Raw genomic sequence first — 18,398 nt, 5'->3', positions numbered from 1 at the left:
TAGGTTGATTCCTTTGCAAATTATAGTATTCATGATCAAGATTCTTTAAATAAATATCAACCTCAGCTATGACATTTAATGGCATTTAGCACCTCGTAGAATTAAGTTGCGTAGTATACTTTGCCAGTTTTTTAACTAGCCGCCAGAGCAGGTAAGTAGGCAGTAAAAATATGGATAGGGCCGATAGGCGTGTGAGTTCAAGTTATCACATGAAAGGGAAAGACGTTCACATTTCTTGCACTAATGACACAACGTTCTTAGACTTCATAGCTTCTATCTCCTTGAGTTTGAATGTCTGTATTTTAGTTATAACAAGTCGCAGTCAGAAGAGTAATAATACTTGACAGATAGTAGGGCTAAAAGAATGACCATGGCAACAATATTAGTAGGCAAGTATTACACGAATGGAATCTTTCCGTCCTAAATTCAAAATAAGTTCAATGATACACATCACTGTCTGATAAACTTTTAGAGCAAATTAATTCAGAGTTTAAATTCAGCTCGAGGGCGCAAGGATTACTGATAGAACATGATTGTTTTCAATTTCTCCAGGGTACAACAAATGTAAGTAAATAGTAAGGAGAGTTTCATTCAGAGTCTTGTATAGACTGAGAAACAGGAAGGTAATATGTATCAAGTTGCCAGTATTTGTGCTGTACTCCTTTCCAGACTTCTTCCTCCAAACAATCCTTGACAGGTAAGGGGATGAATTGGGTAGAATATCCCAAATTTTCCAGTTCAAGAGAAACTATATTACAATAAACAACATGGAAAAATGCATTACCTCCACAAAGACCATTAAAAAATGAGTAGATTCCCCCAGGCTTTAACAATTTTGGAAGATGGTGGTGAAAATCTCTCAAGTCTTCATAGTATTCTCCATATGTGTCAAAGAAAATACCTGGAAGCGGGAAGCAAACGGTTATTTAATTTTAAAAATTATGTTTGAATGATTCAAATATATTTTAGTTTATGATATGAACATTTGGAAATTGAAAGAACGATCAGTCATTAAAAAAGTTGAAGAAATTAATCCTATTGCTAATGGTGCTGCATGCATAACAAAAGATTTGAAAAGCATCTGAAACCAAAAAAAAAAAAAAAAAAAAAAGTTTTTCTAAACGACTCGTCATTCCTATAAAAAGGAACTTTAAGATTCCTTTTCATACTCTATACATTACGGATGCTCGTATAAGTTATAAATCACCTTAAAATGCATATAAAGGAAGACATGGTTTACAAAGCCTACGAGACATTGAAGTTTCTAAAACTATAACCATCATAAATGGATGTTAATCATCATGAAGCTCAAAAAACTAAAGAAACTAAGTTCAAACTTCCTTAAACTAATATTTAGATAAGGAAGAGAACCATGGAATTTTACTACGAGAACAGAAAAAGAAATTACAACGAGTGACTCACCATCATAAGATTCAAGTTGAGGTAGGACATCTTGCCAACGACCAAATATAATTTTCACATTGTTCTTATCACCCCAACCAGTTTCTATCATGCGTTTATAAACGTCTGGGTGAGCCTCAATAATTGTATGCATAGTGGGGGAATACTGTTGAATGGCTGTATCCACTATACCCATTCCAAATCCAACGTTCAATATGTGACTGCCACCCATGCAAACTGCCTTAGCATGAGCTTCCATCAATGGTTTTTCCCAAGCCATCATCACAGCTTTACTTTCAGCATCCATCACTTTATCTTCACTAAAAGAAACTCTATCTTCCAAATAATCCCCATTACATACACCATTCTTGCTTTCTTTCCTAGCAATGGTCCCAAGAACCAACTCGGCTTGAATCCCTTTCACATTGAAGCAAAATTATAAGAAATCCAGGTCTAATATAAACAGAATTACACAGAAGAAGTCAGAATTAGTTGGCGCAAAAATATTGTTAAATACGTTAATATGAAGTCTCATTTTGATCTCTGGAACTTTAAGAAGTAACCAGTTTTACCCTTATCTTCCTCATAGTCTGCCACCCAATAACATATGTGACTTTATAGCATGCTACGCCCATTTGTTAAAAACAAAAATAACGGAAATGAACCAAACTGATTAATTTTAAAAGCTGGGATTAAAGGAAAAGCAATACTTAAATCAATTACACCTCTTGTACTTACTAATCATCTAAGTTTACCAAAGAATTAAATTTTTTGCGTTGATTTAATAAGCAATGTTTAAGCAACAGTGCAGTTACACAGAGCACAAGCCATACAACAAGAATTACTCTAGTTTAGAATCAGTAGGGATTGGGAGGAAAGTAAAGAGCAAATCCACATACCGGCGTTAAGAAGAATCTGGAAGACCTCCTGGTGGCCAGCCTCCAGAGCGAAATCTCCGGCAGAGAGATTGGAAGGAGAGAGCGCATTCCATGGCGCACCATGTTCCAGAAGGGTTTTAACTACCTCGGCATGACCATGCTTGGCAGCGTGCATCAGAGGGGTAAGGCCCTCACCGTCGAAAAGAGAAACATCAACACCAGAATCTATAAGAGCTCTGAGTTTGTCGGCGTCGCCGCCTCGCGCCGCCGCGAAAAGTTGCTCGCACTCGTCCATGTCCACCAGTCGCAACGCAAGCGAGGGCCCGTTTAAGGGAGCCCTAGATGTTAACAAGTGAAATTTGGGCTTTTGGCCCATCAGTATAAATGGGTTTTTATAGGCCCATCAAATCCGATAAAACGACGTCAGATCATATGGCTAAAATGGCGCCCGCCTTCAAGCTTCTGCACCTTTGTTAATTCCACGCGCCACTGCTTCTTCTCGTCTCTTTCAACATCCCAACGGCTTTCCTCTTTGCGCCCTCCTCCTCTCCTTCACCTTTCTGCATTTTCCTTTTCCAAGCTTTTTCTAGTTCTCTTCTCCGTCCCAAATTGGCTTAGGGTTTTTGTTTCGTGACCATCGTTATTTACTTTTCTTTTCCTTTCTGTTTTATCTTTTGATTTACTGGGAGGGTTTCTTTTTCTCTCCTTTTTTTTTTTTTTCCCTACAAACGGATATGGCTTCAAGTTTCGATCGATGGGAAAAGGATTCGTTTTTCTCAGCCGCTGAGGAAGTTCAAGAATCTGCAGATAGGTACTTTTTCTTTTCTCACGGTTATGAATATGTTCATGGATGATTCGTACTTGTGAATTTGTTTTATTGATGGACAAAAATGCCTGTGATATTTGTTGTTAATTAAGACATTGAGAACGCAAATTGGTTCTCGTTTTTCTAGATTTTGTTTGTGTTTTGGCTTTCTTGTCTTTTTCTTTGTTCTTTCGCTGGATTTAGATTTAACCTGGACAATGCTGGTGTCCTCTGTTTTCAATTGATCGGATTGTCATGGACCTTTGTCCTTTTCGTTTATGTATTTCAGAGTAGAATCAACGTATAGAACGTGGGTACATGCCAAGAAAGATGCCTCCAGCATTTGGAACTGTGAGGAGCTCGGTAGGGATTTACGCACTGCTCTTGGCACCACCAAATGGCAGGTGATCTCTCCCCTAATTTCCTTTCCCGCTCCCACAAGAATCCCTCTGCGTTTCATACCTTTGGCTAACTAGTTTCCTTATCTTGGGTTGATGCATTTCTCCCCTCAAGACTTTCATATTCTGCTGATCGCGCTCGTATGTTTTCTAAAAGAGCTATAACTTGTGTTACCAACGCAGTTAGAGGAGTTTGAACGAGCTGTTGAAGCAAGTTATGTCAATAACTCAAATGATGATGCGAGAGATAGGCACCGGGAATTTATTTTAGCAATTGGGGATCAGATTTCAAAAACTCAATGTTCAGTACAAGAGTTATCTCAATCAAAGGGAAAATCCTCGAGGCCTTGGATGCAGCTGGATGAAGGTGAAAGTGAAGAACTAGCTATGTTTCTTTCAGGACCTTCAGCAGGTGAAAACAAAACTGCCGTTAACAATGTTGTTAGTAACAACGAAAAACCACATGGGATGGATGAAGAATCCGCACTGGATTGTTCAATTAATTCTCATCAACCAGTTGAGCAGGGTTCTCACGATGATAGAGAGGAGAAGTCCCATGGACACCGGAGGGCAGCTAGCGCTAGTCCTGACATTGGTTCCTGGAAGATTGCAATTTCAGGAGTTGATTTCCAACAATGTCCTCTAAATGGACAAACCCAAAAACTTGTACGAAAGATCCCAAGTTTTTCAGGGTTTTTAAATACTGTTGAGTCTGCATCAAAATTCAAGTGGCCAAAGAATGGCTTTAGGAAGTTGAAGGTTGTAGATAGGCATCAAGAAACGAATTCAAAATTGCAATCCCCTCAATCAGCCAGGGTATGCATTCAATTTTTTGTTATTATTTCTGTTTTTTTTTTTTTTTTTTCCTCTCAATAATTGTGACTATGAGCTTTTGGTTTAGTTTCTTTATTGTAGTTTCTGTTATTTTCCTTGTAGGGTATAATTGTTGGATATGAAAGAAATAAAAGTTGCTTAGATAGTTGTGATGATTTTTATGATAAGCAACTCTATGGCTGGTATGGATCTATTCAAAGACAGTTTCAGAGGTCTATATATCAAATGCAGTATAGTAGGCCTGTTCAAGTGACACTTTTAACAGTTGTTATTATCTCACTTGGTAAGCTTTTGTTTTATCCGTCCTGTTTTATTTTTCATGGCATATTTCTTATCTTTTTGTCTCACTCAAGAAGCAATATTTGTTTATATTAGAATGTCGGAATACAGTTTGATTTATTCTTTATTTTCTGACAAATGCTGTTCTGTTAAGTTGTATCTTTGAGTTCCTTCGGATCAAAGTGCTGGAGGAGTGTATGCTATTCTGTAATCACAAATAGAGAATGTACATACGAACGTGCTTCCTGTGGTTCATCATTCCCATAATCTAAGATTCATAAGATATATGAAATTATTTGTGCATTCAATTTCTTGTTTTTTATTCTTTTACTTTTTTTTTTATAACAGAGGAACGATCTATTCTAGGATTGTTGTTGACTGAACCATTATTGCTTTGGCTTTTTCACCTTTCCTCAGTTAATTATTGTTACGTTACCATCAGATTCAAAACTGACTCTACCTTTTTTTTCAAAACACCGATCTAACTTGAGTGGTCAATATGTATATTAGAAAATGTAGGGAAGGAATTTCACACCCAAATATGACCGATTAGGTTTGATATCAGTTAAGTTGTTTATATATTTTGGGGAATGGGGAGTTGGCTCTGGTTGTTGTGTATTTTACTAGGGATTTCAGTTTAAGTGGCGAGACTCTAGCCTCCAAAAGGTTGTGAACGTCATGTTTTGGGGATTGTCCTCCAGAGAGAACCTCCATAACCACTTTGAGGAGTAAAGTTCTGTTACAATGACTATGAGATGTTGCCAAAACCAAGACTGACATTCATTTGACTTTTTGACTTTAAACGAAATTTTGGATTAGTTGTTTTGCTTCCCCAGATATGATACCTCGAGAGGTCGTCTTCCTCTTGAAGGGACTTTCACTGCTCATGGAGCTGCAGGCTAGGCAAATATTGGTAAAAGTCATCCGAGGTTTTTGCATTTTTTTTCCAGAATCCCAATTTTGTTGTGTGAGCCTGTATGTGGAACTTGTGGTAGTTGGAGGCTTCATTTCCTTAAATTATATATAATTTATTCTGTTTCGAGAGCTAGGACGACTGGCTTCTCTAGTATTTGTAACTGATCTTAGATGTCAGTCACATGTTGCATTGTTGCTTGACTCTGTTTTTTTCCTACACATTCATATATCTTTTTAGTTCTGATGTTAGATATAGTTGTAGGAGGGGGAATGCCTTCTCTCTCTTTTTTTTTTCTTCCTGGGTGCGCAATTTTCTCAGCAGGGACATTTGAAGGCTTATGTCTGTTCTTTCCTTTTGCAGTTTTGGTTCTACTTCGTATGCTGTAAGAAGCTATTTCTCTTCACCAATTCTTGTAATGTTATCTTATCGGATCAAGAAGTGAAACGAAATGCGCGAGATCTAACCTTATAATGGGAGATTTCCTTCTCTTGCCACGCAGGTTCTTGTATATTAAACATGTCTTAAGATGTATGTATATAGCCATAGTTGAAGCTTGAGTGGAGATACTCGAGTCAATTCACTGTTGTTTACCAAATTATAGTTGATGAAGCAGTGAAGTCCGTGTATTATTTTCTCCAAAGACCAAAGCCTGTCTTTCTTGATACCACTAACGTATTTTATTTTTATGACCATAAATGAGAAGTACTAATTTTCAGAGTTATACTCGGACAATTATATTTTATAACATTTTAAATGAGTTTTATGACTGTCAAAGAGAGTTTGAACAGCTACTTTTACTTTCTTAGAAAATAGTATACTTCCTCTTGCATCAGTCCCCTTCAATGCTAAACTCGAATCAATCTCTTCCTAGACCCGTTTCCAAAATTGTTTCCCCATTGTTGAAATTAAACGATTCAAGGTGGTGATTTCGTTTTATAGTTCTCTTTCTTTTTATAAAAGTATGACATCCTCTCTGTTGTCTCTATTTTGGCTTTTACTCATATTTACAAGGTACCACTGAATCTTTAGTTAAGTTCTGAAAAACTGGTTGATTTATTATTATTATTATTATTCCTATTGATTTTATTAGTCATTTAAGTTTTTTAAGTATTTCGTTCTAATTCTTGTATAGGATTATATTTTTAAAAAATTGCTTTTAAGTATAACAAAATGAATTAAAATATACAAAAAAATTTAAATTTTATCGATTATACACAATTTGCTATACTTGTCGATATTTATAACATTTTTGTCATTTAAAATAATATTCTATAAAAGAATATTATCTATTTTTATTTCAGGTGATATTTAAATCTTGTCACTGAAAAAAGATGACAAAACTGAATTCAAATCAATTTGTGTTATGTTAAATATGAATTCATTTTGTAACAACTTTTTTTTTTAATTTTTAAAAAAGAAAAAAACAAGTGGGTTATGGTCATAAATTTAACTTATTTTCTGTACTAAAAAAAGTTTGTCCATTTATACTCTCTGGTCATCCTTACAAACATGTATTATACATAACAGAGAGTTTGAACAAAAATTCATTCAAAACATTAATATATACATTTTCGCTCACATCGTCAAACTCCATTTTTTGTTTTTAGTTTACCTATGGAACAAAGATTCAAACTTCTAATCACGTCGAGGTTGGCAATACTTTAACTAGTTGAATCACATCTTAGGGTTACCACACATTAATACCAATTTAATATAACATTCAAAATATTGATTTTGATCATTTAGGTTGTTTCAGTCTTAAATCATACCGGACGTAAAATTAAATTTATCAGTTTATTTAGCCGTTGATAATATAAACCCTACATGGATCTCTCCACCCTCTCTTAACCATTTTTGGAAAAAAGCATCAACTTTGTATCAGTAGTCTATATTATTTAATTAATTGGTTTTCTTCAATCGTACTCCTAAATTGTAGTTTTAGGGTTTGTTTTACAAAATTAATATTATCGTATGAACAATAAATTGAAAAGGTCCAATAATTAATATATGGAAGATACTATATATTCTAGGTTAGATCATACTATATATTCTAGGTTAGATCATGTTTAACTTTGGTTTAATTTTATAGACATGTATATGTTTGAATTTATATTGTGTGAGAATTGACTTTTAGAAATGCATAAATATGTATATAATTAAGTTTTGTGCCAAAATATATATTGCTATTACTAAATTAAACAACGAAAAGTAGTGTTCTTTTGCTTATTGAAAATTTTTGTCTGAAGCTTACATTGATTCAGCAACATAAAAAGGCTTTCCTCTTTGAATTTTCCATCATTGGTCGCAAAAGAACCTGCAATTACAAACAACCACAACAAAAAAACTATTTATTATTTTTCCGTTTTGTATTATTAATTCTAGGGTTACCCAACTTATTAGTTTTTAATACTTCTTTTACTTTTTCCCCACAAGATCATCACGTCATATAACTTTAAACGAATGATGGAAATCAATATATTGAAAGTTAGAAAGGTTACAAATCAGTGTTAATAGATTACTAAAGTTTGAAACTTGGCCATATTATATATATTATTTATATATAAAATTACTGAATTGGGTACCTTATATGAATTGTTTATATAGTCATGGTTGTTCTGATCATGATGTTTCCATTCCTCTCACTGCTGTTGTTAGAAGAATCTTCAGCTTTTTTCACTTGAGTTGTTGTTGAAGCCATTTTCTTTAATCTAGCGGTTGCAAAAAGCCATGTTGCTTCCATTTGTTTGCTAATCATTCTTGCTGCATGATATGGAATCTTGATTCTCTTATTTGCACCCTCATCCATCTTCATTCCACCATTCACAAACATTATGCAATCCATTAAGCTCTCTTTTGCCAATCCTTTCATGTCATAAGCTTGTGATCTTCTCCACAAGCTTTTACTATGAGAATTTGTTGGATTTGAGTAACATAAAGCTCTAGTTGAGTCACTAATGGCTGCATCTGCTTCTCTTAACAATAAATGACATTGTGATTTGTTGCTATGAAGAACCATTCTCTGCTTTCTCAACTTCAATGGACATATGTCTAATCCTTCTTTGTATTTTCTCAAAGCTCCCTTTATTTCTCCCAATCTAAACAGTTCATTTGCTTGTTGTTTTATGAGATTAACCAATGCTTTCTTCTTTTCAAGCCTTTCCTCACTCAACAATTTCTCTTTCCTTTTCCTCTCCACTTTAAGATCCCAAATTTCACTTAATACCCTTTGGAGATTTTTTTTGTTCTTCAAGAATAATTTGGTTTCCGTTTGATGGTAATCTGATAAGAGAGCTTGTGTGATGGATTCACCTAAATTGATACCTGTTTTATCTCCAAGTGTTCTGATTTCCACCAAATCTATGAGATAAAAGGCAGCAATTTCAATGACTTTGTACCTTGTTTGTGAGTCTTTGAGAAGGAGTAGAAGACATTCAATTCCAATGTATTGCCAATCATCTGAAGATCTTGACAAATTACAGAGTGTTTGAACTATTTCTTTGGATGCTGCAATGAACTTCCTTGAAGATTTATTGTAACTCAAGATTCTTATGAGCCCAACTCCACCCGTTGAAGTGTAATTTGACAATCCACCCCACATTCCACACAAATCCTTTAAGAAAATTGGGTTATTGTTGCAAATGAGATTCAAACATTTGCCTTTAGAAGCAAAACATTTGACCAAATGAAGACACCAACATTGAAGTTGACTAGCCCATTCCTCTGCTTTTTTATCCTCAATTTCTCTCCCACCAACTCCTCTTGTCAGCAAATCTCTATGATATTTCTCTCTATTTTCTTCACTTGATCCAACAAAACTTTCATACACTAAATCAAGACAAGAAGATGCAATCTCCATGGCTGATTTGACAATTTCTTCTTCATATTCAACGAGTGCTTCAAAAGTTGAGTTGTAACTAGCAAGATGACCAAGTGCTCTAACAGTAACTCTTTGTTCAACCCAACTCATTTTTCCTCTCAAAAGCTCCATTAATGGTGGAATAACTCCTGATTTCACTGCTTTCTCTGCAAACTCAGCTTTGTGCATGGTGTAAGAACCAATAACATGAGCTGCATAATATGGGATGTAAATGTTTTGATTCCTAAGAAGCCAATTTTTGTCCTTGAGGCCTCTTTGGATCAAACTTGCCATGCATTCAAATACACCAAGAGAAGGGTATTCCTTGTCATCTGGTTGAGCCATGGCTATGTGCCAAAGTGCACTTAGGACAAGGACATGATCTTGGTCATCTCTATAAGGTAACTCATTGAAACATTTCTTTAATCCAGCTCTTCTGGTTGCCAAATGGTTTTCTTTTATTAAGCAAAAGAAACAAAGGGAATTGGTGCAAGATTTCATCTTGGAACGCTTTGTGGAAGTGGTATTCAAAATGGGGTTTGTGTTCTTCATTTTGTACTAAAAAATTTAGGGCTTTGGAAGAAAGTTTGGGACTTTAGGGTTTCTGGTGTGATTTAAGATCAAAAAGGAAGGTTTTTTTTGTCTTCTTTTTTGAATGAGGGAAAGAGAGCAACAACGCGGCGCATGGAAGCTCGAGTTTCTATAATTGAACTCATATTGTTTAATTTAAAAGTTTCGAATTCCCATAATCTCAATCCTAAACTTCTCATAAAAAGTCTAGAATGGAAGAACTACATGAGAAGACAAAAAAGTTGAAAACTTTGGACTATTCACGTATACCCACATATTTATATTTCAAATAAACTTGGGTTGTTTCTAAATTGAGCAAAAGTATGACGATATATGACACACAATTAATTTCGATATATATATATATAGTAATTCAACTAGTTACGTTGTTTTAAAAGTCAAATTGTCTACGCTTCAGATGAGGAAAATTATTTTTTCCTTCGCTATAAGACTTTTAGAGTAAAACTAGGAGGAGACAGTATGTCAAAAATAAACATATACACTGTGTTAAAAGCTTGTGTTGAAAGCCTCTCATGGCCACCTTTTGATTTTGGAAAAAAAATAAGAGAAAATGGGGTGAGATGGCTAGGGCAAGTGCTTCCCACGTCAGAAAGCAGCTATTAAGGTAGTGGTCCAAAGAGAAGAAGAAGAAGAAGAAGAATGAAAGAAAGAAAGTGATGAGAAGATTACAAAAAACAGTAAGAATTAGGATACAGATAGAAGGAGTTTGGGGGCAAGATAAAACAAAACTTTGAGGTAACCTAGTAATATTTGTCATCATATTGTCTGAAAAAACATGATCTAGGGGCAAACTTATCTAGAGCTATATAGCTTAGCTACGCTACTTAGCTGCCCCTATCTTCAAAGTTATATTCAAAGTTGTTATATTCAATGCTCAACAATTCAGACATATTTCTTTTTCTTTTTTTTTTTGTTATCAGGGTCTTTAACAAAGAGGATACTTCTGGTTTTGAAATTAGGGTTACTGATTTTTTTTATTTTCTTTTTTATTTTTGGTAACGAATGTTGTTAATATTCAGCGATTTAGTCACAATATTCTCCACAGGAGAATAAAGCAGTCCACACTATATTCTCCTTACACTTTTCTCTCAAAAAATATAAACAAATATTCAATAATATCATCTTTCTTCCTCATTTTCTCCCATTTGCTCTTTGAAAAGCAATGTGATAAGATCTTGTGGTTGTAGAGCGTCAAGCTCAACCTTTCAAATTATACATATAACTTCTCTGGGCTAAGGTTTTTAGAGAATATATATTTAGGATTGGATATAAAGAAATGTACGTAACCTAGCTAATTGTTTATGTGTTATTTGTGCCTAATATTTACTTTAATTTTCCTATATTATTTGTAGCTCTTCGAACATTCTTTAATCTAGAAAGATGACTTTTCGAATAGCATTCTCTCTAAAAAGATTTGAAGAGAGAATTAATTATAGATATAAGAATGGGGTCCCGATTGGAAAATGGCATGGGGGTGGGGAAATAATAATGCAGACACACACAGTAGTGCAGAAGCAGATTTTAATTATGATCATCAGAATAAATAAAACGACAAAATGAAGAAATGAAGTACAAAAAATAATGTGAAGAGCACAAGTAGAATCTCAGCAGAAAAGAAGGAAAGGGACCACAAATTCACTACTATATACTTAGAATTAAATAGTAATAAAAATGTGAAACTTTTACAGAAAGGTGATAGTTATATATATAAATTTCTCTTATTATATATATGTGTGTGTGTGTGTGTGTGTGTTGAGAGTATATGAGAGTGTGATAAGGTTACTCGTGCGAAAGAAGGTGACAGGAAGGTCAGGGTTTGAGTTTGTAATTGGTGGAGTGACTGAACCACACGCTCAGTTGCTCAACTATGTATATATAAATGAAATTTAAATCTGATATCGATCATTTTGTTTGTGGTCCTTCCCACCCCCACTTCAACCCTACTTCATGGACTTTCTTTCTTATTAAAACCCCATTTAATTATTCTCTGCATATGGTGTGTAAAGTGATAGCTACGATACTGGATTTTAAATCATATATAGAACTTCCATTTCTCTCTTCCAGCAACCAAACCTAGAAACTATGGAACTGGTATCATTTACATGTAATATGAGCCAATTTTAGTCTGGTTTGATAACCCTTTTGTTTCTTATTTAAATTATCATTCTTTACTTGATTGGTTTTTATCCTTTGTATCTCCAGTTTCAACTAGCACAGTGAAACCACAATTAAAAATTTTCTTAAGAAGCAAGGCTATAATTTCTAATTAAGCTCCCCTTGTTTTCAATTCCAACAATTTTTTTTAGGTGAAATTGATTTTGTTTGCCTTTTTTTCTCCACATTCACTTGTTTCTTAACAAAATTCTTATCAATTGTATTGAAGCTCTAGCGTGGATCAAAGCAATGATGTTAAGAAGTTTCTGTCTTTTGCATCTCTCCTCCTGTGCGCACAGTACTACAAGGGAGGATATGCAGTAGAGATTGATATCGTAGTTTAGTATTTTCCTTGAAATATTTCATGATAATTTTGGGAGGCTTTTTGAATTCTTAACATGATCTCTGTCAAGTAATAGTTGCACACTTGCACTGATTTTTCTATACAAAATTTTCGGTTTTTGAGAAAATACTGTATATAGTTTATTTTCATGCCAGACGTTTAATCAGCTAAGTTAAAAATAAATACCTATATATTCTAAATGGGATAAAAAATTATTGACAACACCCCTTGAAATAGGGTGGCTAGATATCCCAATAATGATATATTTTAATCATTTTCTTCAGTTGTAGGTTTTTCCACTTATCTATAAGTCATAATTCCACTTTTTTAACGTACACGATTCACTTCCAGCCATGGGCTTACTTATCATGTGGCCGATGAATTCATAATTTGGCCCAAAAATTTGAGAAAACTGTTTCACCGTTATTCAAATTTTGATCTTTCACCAAAAATTGGGTATGTTAGTTTACTGAAGTTTTTACTAACATGAGATGAAATAAGTGGGAGGAAAGGAAGTTTCTTTCGGTTTTTTTTCTTTTCTTCTTTTAAAAAGGAGTGTTGGAAAGTACAAAAAGAATGTAATAGTAGAACTATGCTGATCAAAATTTGAACATTGAATTTCAAAGAAAGAGTTAGGTATAGGAATGTGCTTGTTGAGACAAAGTCATAAAATCTCAATGCTTTGAATTAGAAGCACGATTGGACGTCAACCACAATAGAATAGCTGTAAAGTTTTGCCTAATCAATGATTTGGTGATGAACTCAACGATTTTAGAAAACTCATCAACCAACCAGTCTATAGGGAGTGATCTAACTCAATCTAAATCCAAACTAACCATAATTTAAAAGGAAAAAAAGAGAAGTCATCAACCAACCAGTCTTGTAAAGATTCTAACTCTATCTAAATCCAAACTAACCTTAATTTAGTTAATAATCCAACCCAACTCAAAACTGTTTGAGTACTTGGGTTTGATTAGCTGTTGCAAGAATTTGCAAGAGTTTAAGTTAAATTTGTGAGTGACACCAATGATGTAGTGATTCCAGAAAAAGCAAAGAAAGGGGACAATTTAATTATGAGTCGGTGGCATTAGTCTTCCCATTATCATAATAATTAATAGGGACCTCGATTTTGAAATGATCTTAGCCTTTATCTGTACTAAGTTTCAAATCCTACAGAATTGAAGTTAGCGTGGAAAAGGAAAAAGGAAACCAACATGGGACTCCATTATTTAACATGTACGTACCAGCAGAGTGTAAGGTTTAAGCACAATAATAGCTTCTCATTTGCTCTTGAAAACAATCAATCAAACCAATTAACTACTTTTGTTACCTTTACCCCTTCTAATACGTAATTCAAACTCACTCTGTAAAAACTAACTTGATAAGACCACCCAATAATGGGGACAACACAAGATTGTATTATCTATCTATCTCTGGATCAACAGTTCCTTCTGCTGTTTCGTATTCATCATTGTTTTTATGGGAATAGAACTAAGCAATCATGCAGCCAAGTGGATCCAAATTTGACTTTGGATGGATTATGAGATCAAACAGAAAATGTTGGTTAATGGTTATGATAAGACATGAATCTTAATTTACTTCTTTGTAATCTACATTTGATCTGTTGGTTTATGATTTGTTAAGATCAGTATGTAACACAAAAGGTCACAAGTTCAGATAATCACAAACTTAAGTTTATTATAAGAAAATAACTCTAGCTCATTGAGATGACATTTGATTACAGTTGGTGAGAAAGATGAACTTTAATTATTACAAGGAGAAAGTGATCTGACTTTGCACAAGATTTCAAAAGGAGTCTTTTGGATGAGTATTGACAATTTATCATGGAACAGGGGAAAATTTTATGAATGGCAATGCTCTATTTACAAATTTAAAAGGGTATTTGATCCCAGTTCCTATATGTGCTATTAATTATCTCAAAGAGTTCTAAGCATCTAAGCTTGCTATCAATACAATAACTTACTACAATCTGTCCGTTCCTCTTCGCATATTCCCCTTACGCTGCATCTGTATTCCAGGCTACATTGTTGTCGTCTAACTTGTCGAGTGCGGCTACTTTAGCATGTAATGCTTGTGCTGTGACAGCGTTATCAATGATTTGATCCTGTGGAAGCTCACAAGCTTCACTCATTGAGGCAAATCTTAGTTCAGCAGGAGGAATGAAACAATCTACAGATAAACCAGGGACATTGAATGCTACTTCTTCAATTGTCCATGCTTCTTCCATCCTAGTCTTAGTGTGGCTCATTGCAGTATCTCCAAATCTGAAGAGGGTTACTACCGAGCGTCCCGAGTGTGCAATCATAATCCCCTCAACGGGTCGGTAATCGTCGAGAAATGAATTGATTGTGGTCTCCCAGTAAACTGCATCACCTCCATTGTTTTGTATGCGAGTCAAGTGGGAGTCTTCCAAGTGCACTAGGAGTCCAGTTTTCTGACTGAAATAACCAAATAAAACATGTCTTATAATTTCTGCTGGCCCTTCGCTCCTTGCCTTCAACGTTGCGGGATCTGCACAGAGTTTGAGGATGAAGCAATCCTCATCATTTATCTTCTTCTCCCCAGTGCATCTTGCATTGGTAAACATGCTGGCAGTTGTTTTGGGATCAAGTCCCTGAAAAATGGAGCAGCTTAAGCAAATCGTACGAATAGGGTGTTGTCAAGGCAAGGCAGAGAGATAATGACATGATAGACTGAAAATGAACTTTCAGTGGAATCACCTGAAGCGCACGGCGCAAAGGTCTAACTGGCCCTTTAGCACAATGTGCACCAAGCCAAGGTGTGTGCCTCCATACAAGCTTCCCATTGCAACCAGCATGAACCTTGCTGCCACCAAGTGCAAGCTCTACATACCACATGTCTGGATTCATTTGCCACAAGACAAACCCACCTGACTCAGCATCTTTCGAGGAGTTCCGGCTCCTGATAACTCTGTTAGCAGTTTCAAACTCCGAAGCTACCATTCTTACCTTCCCCATTGCATAGGCATTTTGAATAGAGTTGTGAAGCTTCTGGCCTCCTGAAGCTGCAGTGTACTGCTGTAGTATATACTGTGCAGATGAAGTCTCCTGAAAAAAAATCCATCCAATCATGCTATTCAGAAACTTTAAGTCATTTGAGACAAACAATGAACACCAAGAATAAACATTCAACAAGAAAGGAGCAAAAAGGAACCACCTAAAGAAAATGTTATATAAAACCTACATTACTCAATCTGTTAATTATAACAGTTCAGTGTAATAAAATCCTAAATGCGACCATCAGCAAGTCAGAAAATTGTCAAAACAAATTAAAAAGAATAAACATTAATCACAAGTAAATATGGAATCGATCAATCTAAACAAATATTCCCCCAACTCATCAAAATATAAACGCATTAAATCAATCCATTTAGGCAGGAAGAAAAGTTCTCACAAGAAACCCATAAACATTCAACCTAGGAAAGGCATTATTGGGTTCCCCTTCCTCCAACCCCCCTGACTCAAGTAGGTAAAGGAAAGCAAGAATTGGGTCTCATGAAGAGAACAAATTGGGAAAGATTTGAAGAAAAAAAATAATAAATGGAAGAGCAAAAGAAAAAAAGAAATTACTAACAATGGGGGTATCTTTAATGCTGAGATGAGGCAGGGGGTCCGAAGAAGAAACATGAACAGGGGCAAGCGGAGCACCCAAAACCCCAAGCAAAAGCCGCAGATCGGAGCGTTTATAGGCAGAGCAGGAAACAGAAGGAGCTCTACAGAGCTGGCCCTTCATCCATTGCGCCCATCTCCCTTCCATTTTGGAATCATCAGCATCAGTTTCATCAGGACCTTCCTTCAACGGCGACAATGCCTCCGCCGGCCTCAAACTCCCGGATCTCCCAATCAAAAGTTCATGGCGTGAGTGGCGGTGGCCGCCCTTCCTCCGGCGCCTCAAACTGGTAGCCGGAGAGGTACTCCGAACAGGGCTTTTGGCTCTTGATTTGCCCGGAGAAAGACCTCTGACAACTTCATCTTTAAGGGAGGAGAAGAAGCCTTGTTTCCTGTCCATAACCCTCAAAAGGAAAAAAGAAAAAAAAAGAAAGAGAGAAAGTGATGTTATTGGAAGATTGGTGAAGGAAATGAAATGGGTTTTGGGTTAAAGAAAGAAGTAATAAGGGAGAGTGGCAGAGGAGTCTGGGACAGTGAGAACAAAGCTCGCTAAAAAGCAAAGAGGAAGCATAAGCATAAGAAAGATTGAGACCAAACGAGAAAAATAAAATGAAAAATGAAAAGAAGATAAAAGGATGCCGTTTGGAAGAAGGAAACGCTAAACACAAACGATTTTCCTTTTCTTTTTCTTCTTTATTTATTTATTTATTTCTTTATTTATTTTCTCGCTTACAAATTATTATTATTATTATTATTATTATTATTATTATTATTATCATTATTATTTATTATTTTCTAAGAAAGATTTGGGCTTTGTAATTTGAGGAGGAAGCCGATGGGCTTCGTAACTGTTTTCTTCCCGAATTCTATATAAAATTAATATTTATCATTATCACGTGCAATGCACGTTATTTTACTTCTTCTTTTTTATTAAATAGGAATTGGAGAATTTAAAGAAAGAGAAAGATTATAATGGTTGGTTGGGAAATGGAGCTGCTACGACACGACAAGACCGGATGAAGACGCTTCGTTACCAGACTGAAAAGGAAATATGACGCCGATACCTTATCTTCTGCAAAAAGGCGGCGCTCTGCCGGGAGAATCGCCGTCGCCAACGGTGCTGGATTCGATTATTATTTTTCATTCTTTAATCTTTAGGACAAAAAATGACAAAATCAATAATATTGGTAATTATGTTTGATTTTATTAAAAGAAATAAATAAAACAAAAAATAAAAAGAACTCGGCGAGGAGAACGCAGAGGGAATCGAATGTCGCAACGAAGTGTGTAAAGTCTACGGTCCAATGATCAACGGCGGTAAGCATGCGCCAAAAGTTTGTCTTCTTTTTTCTAATTAAAAATAAATGGTAATAATGGTTAATTTTTTGCATAAATGCTTTACATGAAATATATATATATATATATAGTCTTTGATTCATCACATTAATTAATTCGATAAAAATAAAATTTTGTTATATCTGTATGTTAAGTTAGTTTATCATGTTTCGATTAATTTTGATTTAAGTATCGGTTGATGATTAAAGATAGAATCAACCTTAAGCAATAACAAAATTTAGAAATTTAAGTTGAGGATGATAACCTACAATTAAAATGAATATAGGAAAGAAGGACGTCTTTGGGTTTGGCCCAAGTTAGCACGTGAGGTCGAAGTTGAGCTTAATAATGTATCTAATAGTGCATGTATCGTCCCAAAGGATTGGACCAAAGTAAACCAAGGGAAGGTGTCGGTCGGTTGAGGTCAATCCTAACAAATAGCACATGGGGTATAGCCTCATAACCATTGACCTAATGAATTAAAAAATAATTTCAACGCAACTTTCAAACTTTATTAGGAAAAACTTAGGTCATGATATCCATACCCATAAATAGTTAAATTTATCATAATACTCAATATTTACTTGGGATTTGTATGTATGTATGTATCAAACACTCCATTAGGGTGTAATACTCCATATTTACAAAAAAAAAAAAAAAAAAAAAAAAAAAAAAAAAAAAAATTCTCTTATAGATATAAGATCACATGTATATTTTTTATTCAAATTTTCATATCAACAATTATAATACTTTATTGATTAATTAATAGATATCAATATCAATCATTACAAGTAGTGAGAATTTAGTGGAAATGGAAGAAAAAAACTCATATAAGACTAAATAGGAACAAAATTACTAAATTAAAAAAATAATAATATAACGTTTTGAAACCTATAAACTAAATTTAAATCAAATTATATAAAATATATATATATATATATATATATATATATATATA

The 18,398-nt window shown here is 34.7% G+C and overlaps 4 protein-coding genes across 6 annotated transcripts; 1 reads left to right on the top strand and 3 right to left on the bottom strand.

Moving 5' to 3' along the window:
- Positions 1-26: 26 nt before the first annotated feature.
- On the bottom strand, positions 27-2,630 carry LOC103487848 (protein arginine N-methyltransferase 2). 2 transcript variants are annotated; one of them, XM_008446352.3, is made up of 4 exons: positions 2,301-2,630; positions 1,423-1,818; positions 785-901; positions 27-295 (listed from the first exon to the last, which is right to left on the bottom strand). In XM_008446352.3, the coding sequence occupies exons 1-4, from the start codon at positions 2,572-2,574 to the stop codon at positions 258-260; spliced, it is 825 nt and encodes a 274-aa protein (XP_008444574.3). In that variant the 5' UTR covers positions 2,575-2,630; the 3' UTR covers positions 27-257. The 2 variants fall into 2 exon arrangements, with proteins under 2 accessions (XP_008444574.3, XP_008444573.3); XM_008446351.3 differs by lacking the exon at positions 27-295 and having other exon boundaries at positions 397-901; positions 2,301-2,629.
- A 74-nt stretch (positions 2,631-2,704) lies between these two features.
- LOC103487851 (uncharacterized) lies at positions 2,705-6,232 on the top strand. Of its 2 annotated transcripts, none has more exons than XM_008446354.3 (5): positions 2,705-3,090; positions 3,374-3,488; positions 3,666-4,298; positions 4,419-4,599; positions 5,872-6,232. In XM_008446354.3, exons 1-5 carry the CDS (start codon positions 3,014-3,016, stop codon positions 5,895-5,897), a joined length of 1,032 nt encoding a protein of 343 aa, XP_008444576.1. In that variant the 5' UTR covers positions 2,705-3,013; the 3' UTR covers positions 5,898-6,232. The 2 variants fall into 2 exon arrangements, with proteins under 2 accessions (XP_008444576.1, XP_008444578.1); XM_008446356.3 differs by having other exon boundaries at positions 3,074-3,090; positions 3,374-3,484.
- A 1,446-nt stretch (positions 6,233-7,678) lies between these two features.
- On the bottom strand, positions 7,679-10,073 carry LOC103487852 (uncharacterized). The gene is made up of 2 exons (XM_008446358.3): positions 8,094-10,073; positions 7,679-7,825 (listed from the first exon to the last, which is right to left on the bottom strand). The coding sequence occupies exon 1, from the start codon at positions 9,917-9,919 to the stop codon at positions 8,108-8,110; it is 1,812 nt and encodes a 603-aa protein (XP_008444580.1). The 5' UTR covers positions 9,920-10,073; the 3' UTR covers positions 7,679-7,825; positions 8,094-8,107.
- Positions 10,074-14,133: 4,060 nt separating this feature from the next.
- On the bottom strand, positions 14,134-16,784 carry LOC103487853 (uncharacterized). The gene is made up of 3 exons (XM_008446359.3): positions 16,071-16,784; positions 15,197-15,544; positions 14,134-15,090 (listed from the first exon to the last, which is right to left on the bottom strand). Exons 1-3 carry the CDS (start codon positions 16,503-16,505, stop codon positions 14,473-14,475), a joined length of 1,401 nt encoding a protein of 466 aa, XP_008444581.1. The 5' UTR covers positions 16,506-16,784; the 3' UTR covers positions 14,134-14,472.
- Positions 16,785-18,398: the final 1,614 nt, after the last annotated feature.

This window comes from Cucumis melo, chromosome 3 (genome assembly GCF_025177605.1).
Source record: "Cucumis melo cultivar AY chromosome 3, USDA_Cmelo_AY_1.0, whole genome shotgun sequence".
Taxonomy (NCBI): Eukaryota; Viridiplantae; Streptophyta; class Magnoliopsida; order Cucurbitales; family Cucurbitaceae; genus Cucumis; species Cucumis melo.
The sequence above is the reverse complement of the archived record's forward strand: the minus strand, read 5'-3'. Positions and strand labels throughout refer to the sequence as shown.

Coding starts and splice junctions, on each gene's coding strand:
- LOC103487848 (XM_008446351.3), bottom strand. CDS start 2,574: ATGGACGAGTGCGAGCAACTTTTCGCGGCGGCGCGAGGCGGCGACGCC. Junction 1,819..2,300: donor CCAGATTCTTCTTAACGCCG/GTATGTGGATTT, acceptor TCAATGTGAAAG/GGATTCAAGCCGAGTTGGTT. Junction 902..1,422: donor TCAACTTGAATCTTATGATG/GTGAGTCACTCG, acceptor TCCCGCTTCCAG/GTATTTTCTTTGACACATAT.
- LOC103487851 (XM_008446354.3), top strand. CDS start 3,014: ATGGCTTCAAGTTTCGATCGATGGGAAAAGGATTCGTTTTTCTCAGCC. Junction 3,091..3,373: donor GTTCAAGAATCTGCAGATAG/GTACTTTTTCTT, acceptor TATGTATTTCAG/AGTAGAATCAACGTATAGAA. Junction 3,489..3,665: donor TTGGCACCACCAAATGGCAG/GTGATCTCTCCC, acceptor TTACCAACGCAG/TTAGAGGAGTTTGAACGAGC.
- LOC103487852 (XM_008446358.3), bottom strand. CDS start 9,919: ATGAAGAACACAAACCCCATTTTGAATACCACTTCCACAAAGCGTTCC.
- LOC103487853 (XM_008446359.3), bottom strand. CDS start 16,505: ATGGACAGGAAACAAGGCTTCTTCTCCTCCCTTAAAGATGAAGTTGTC. Junction 15,545..16,070: donor GCATTAAAGATACCCCCATT/GTTAGTAATTTC, acceptor ATTTTTTTTCAG/GAGACTTCATCTGCACAGTA. Junction 15,091..15,196: donor CTTTGCGCCGTGCGCTTCAG/GTGATTCCACTG, acceptor TCCATTTTTCAG/GGACTTGATCCCAAAACAAC.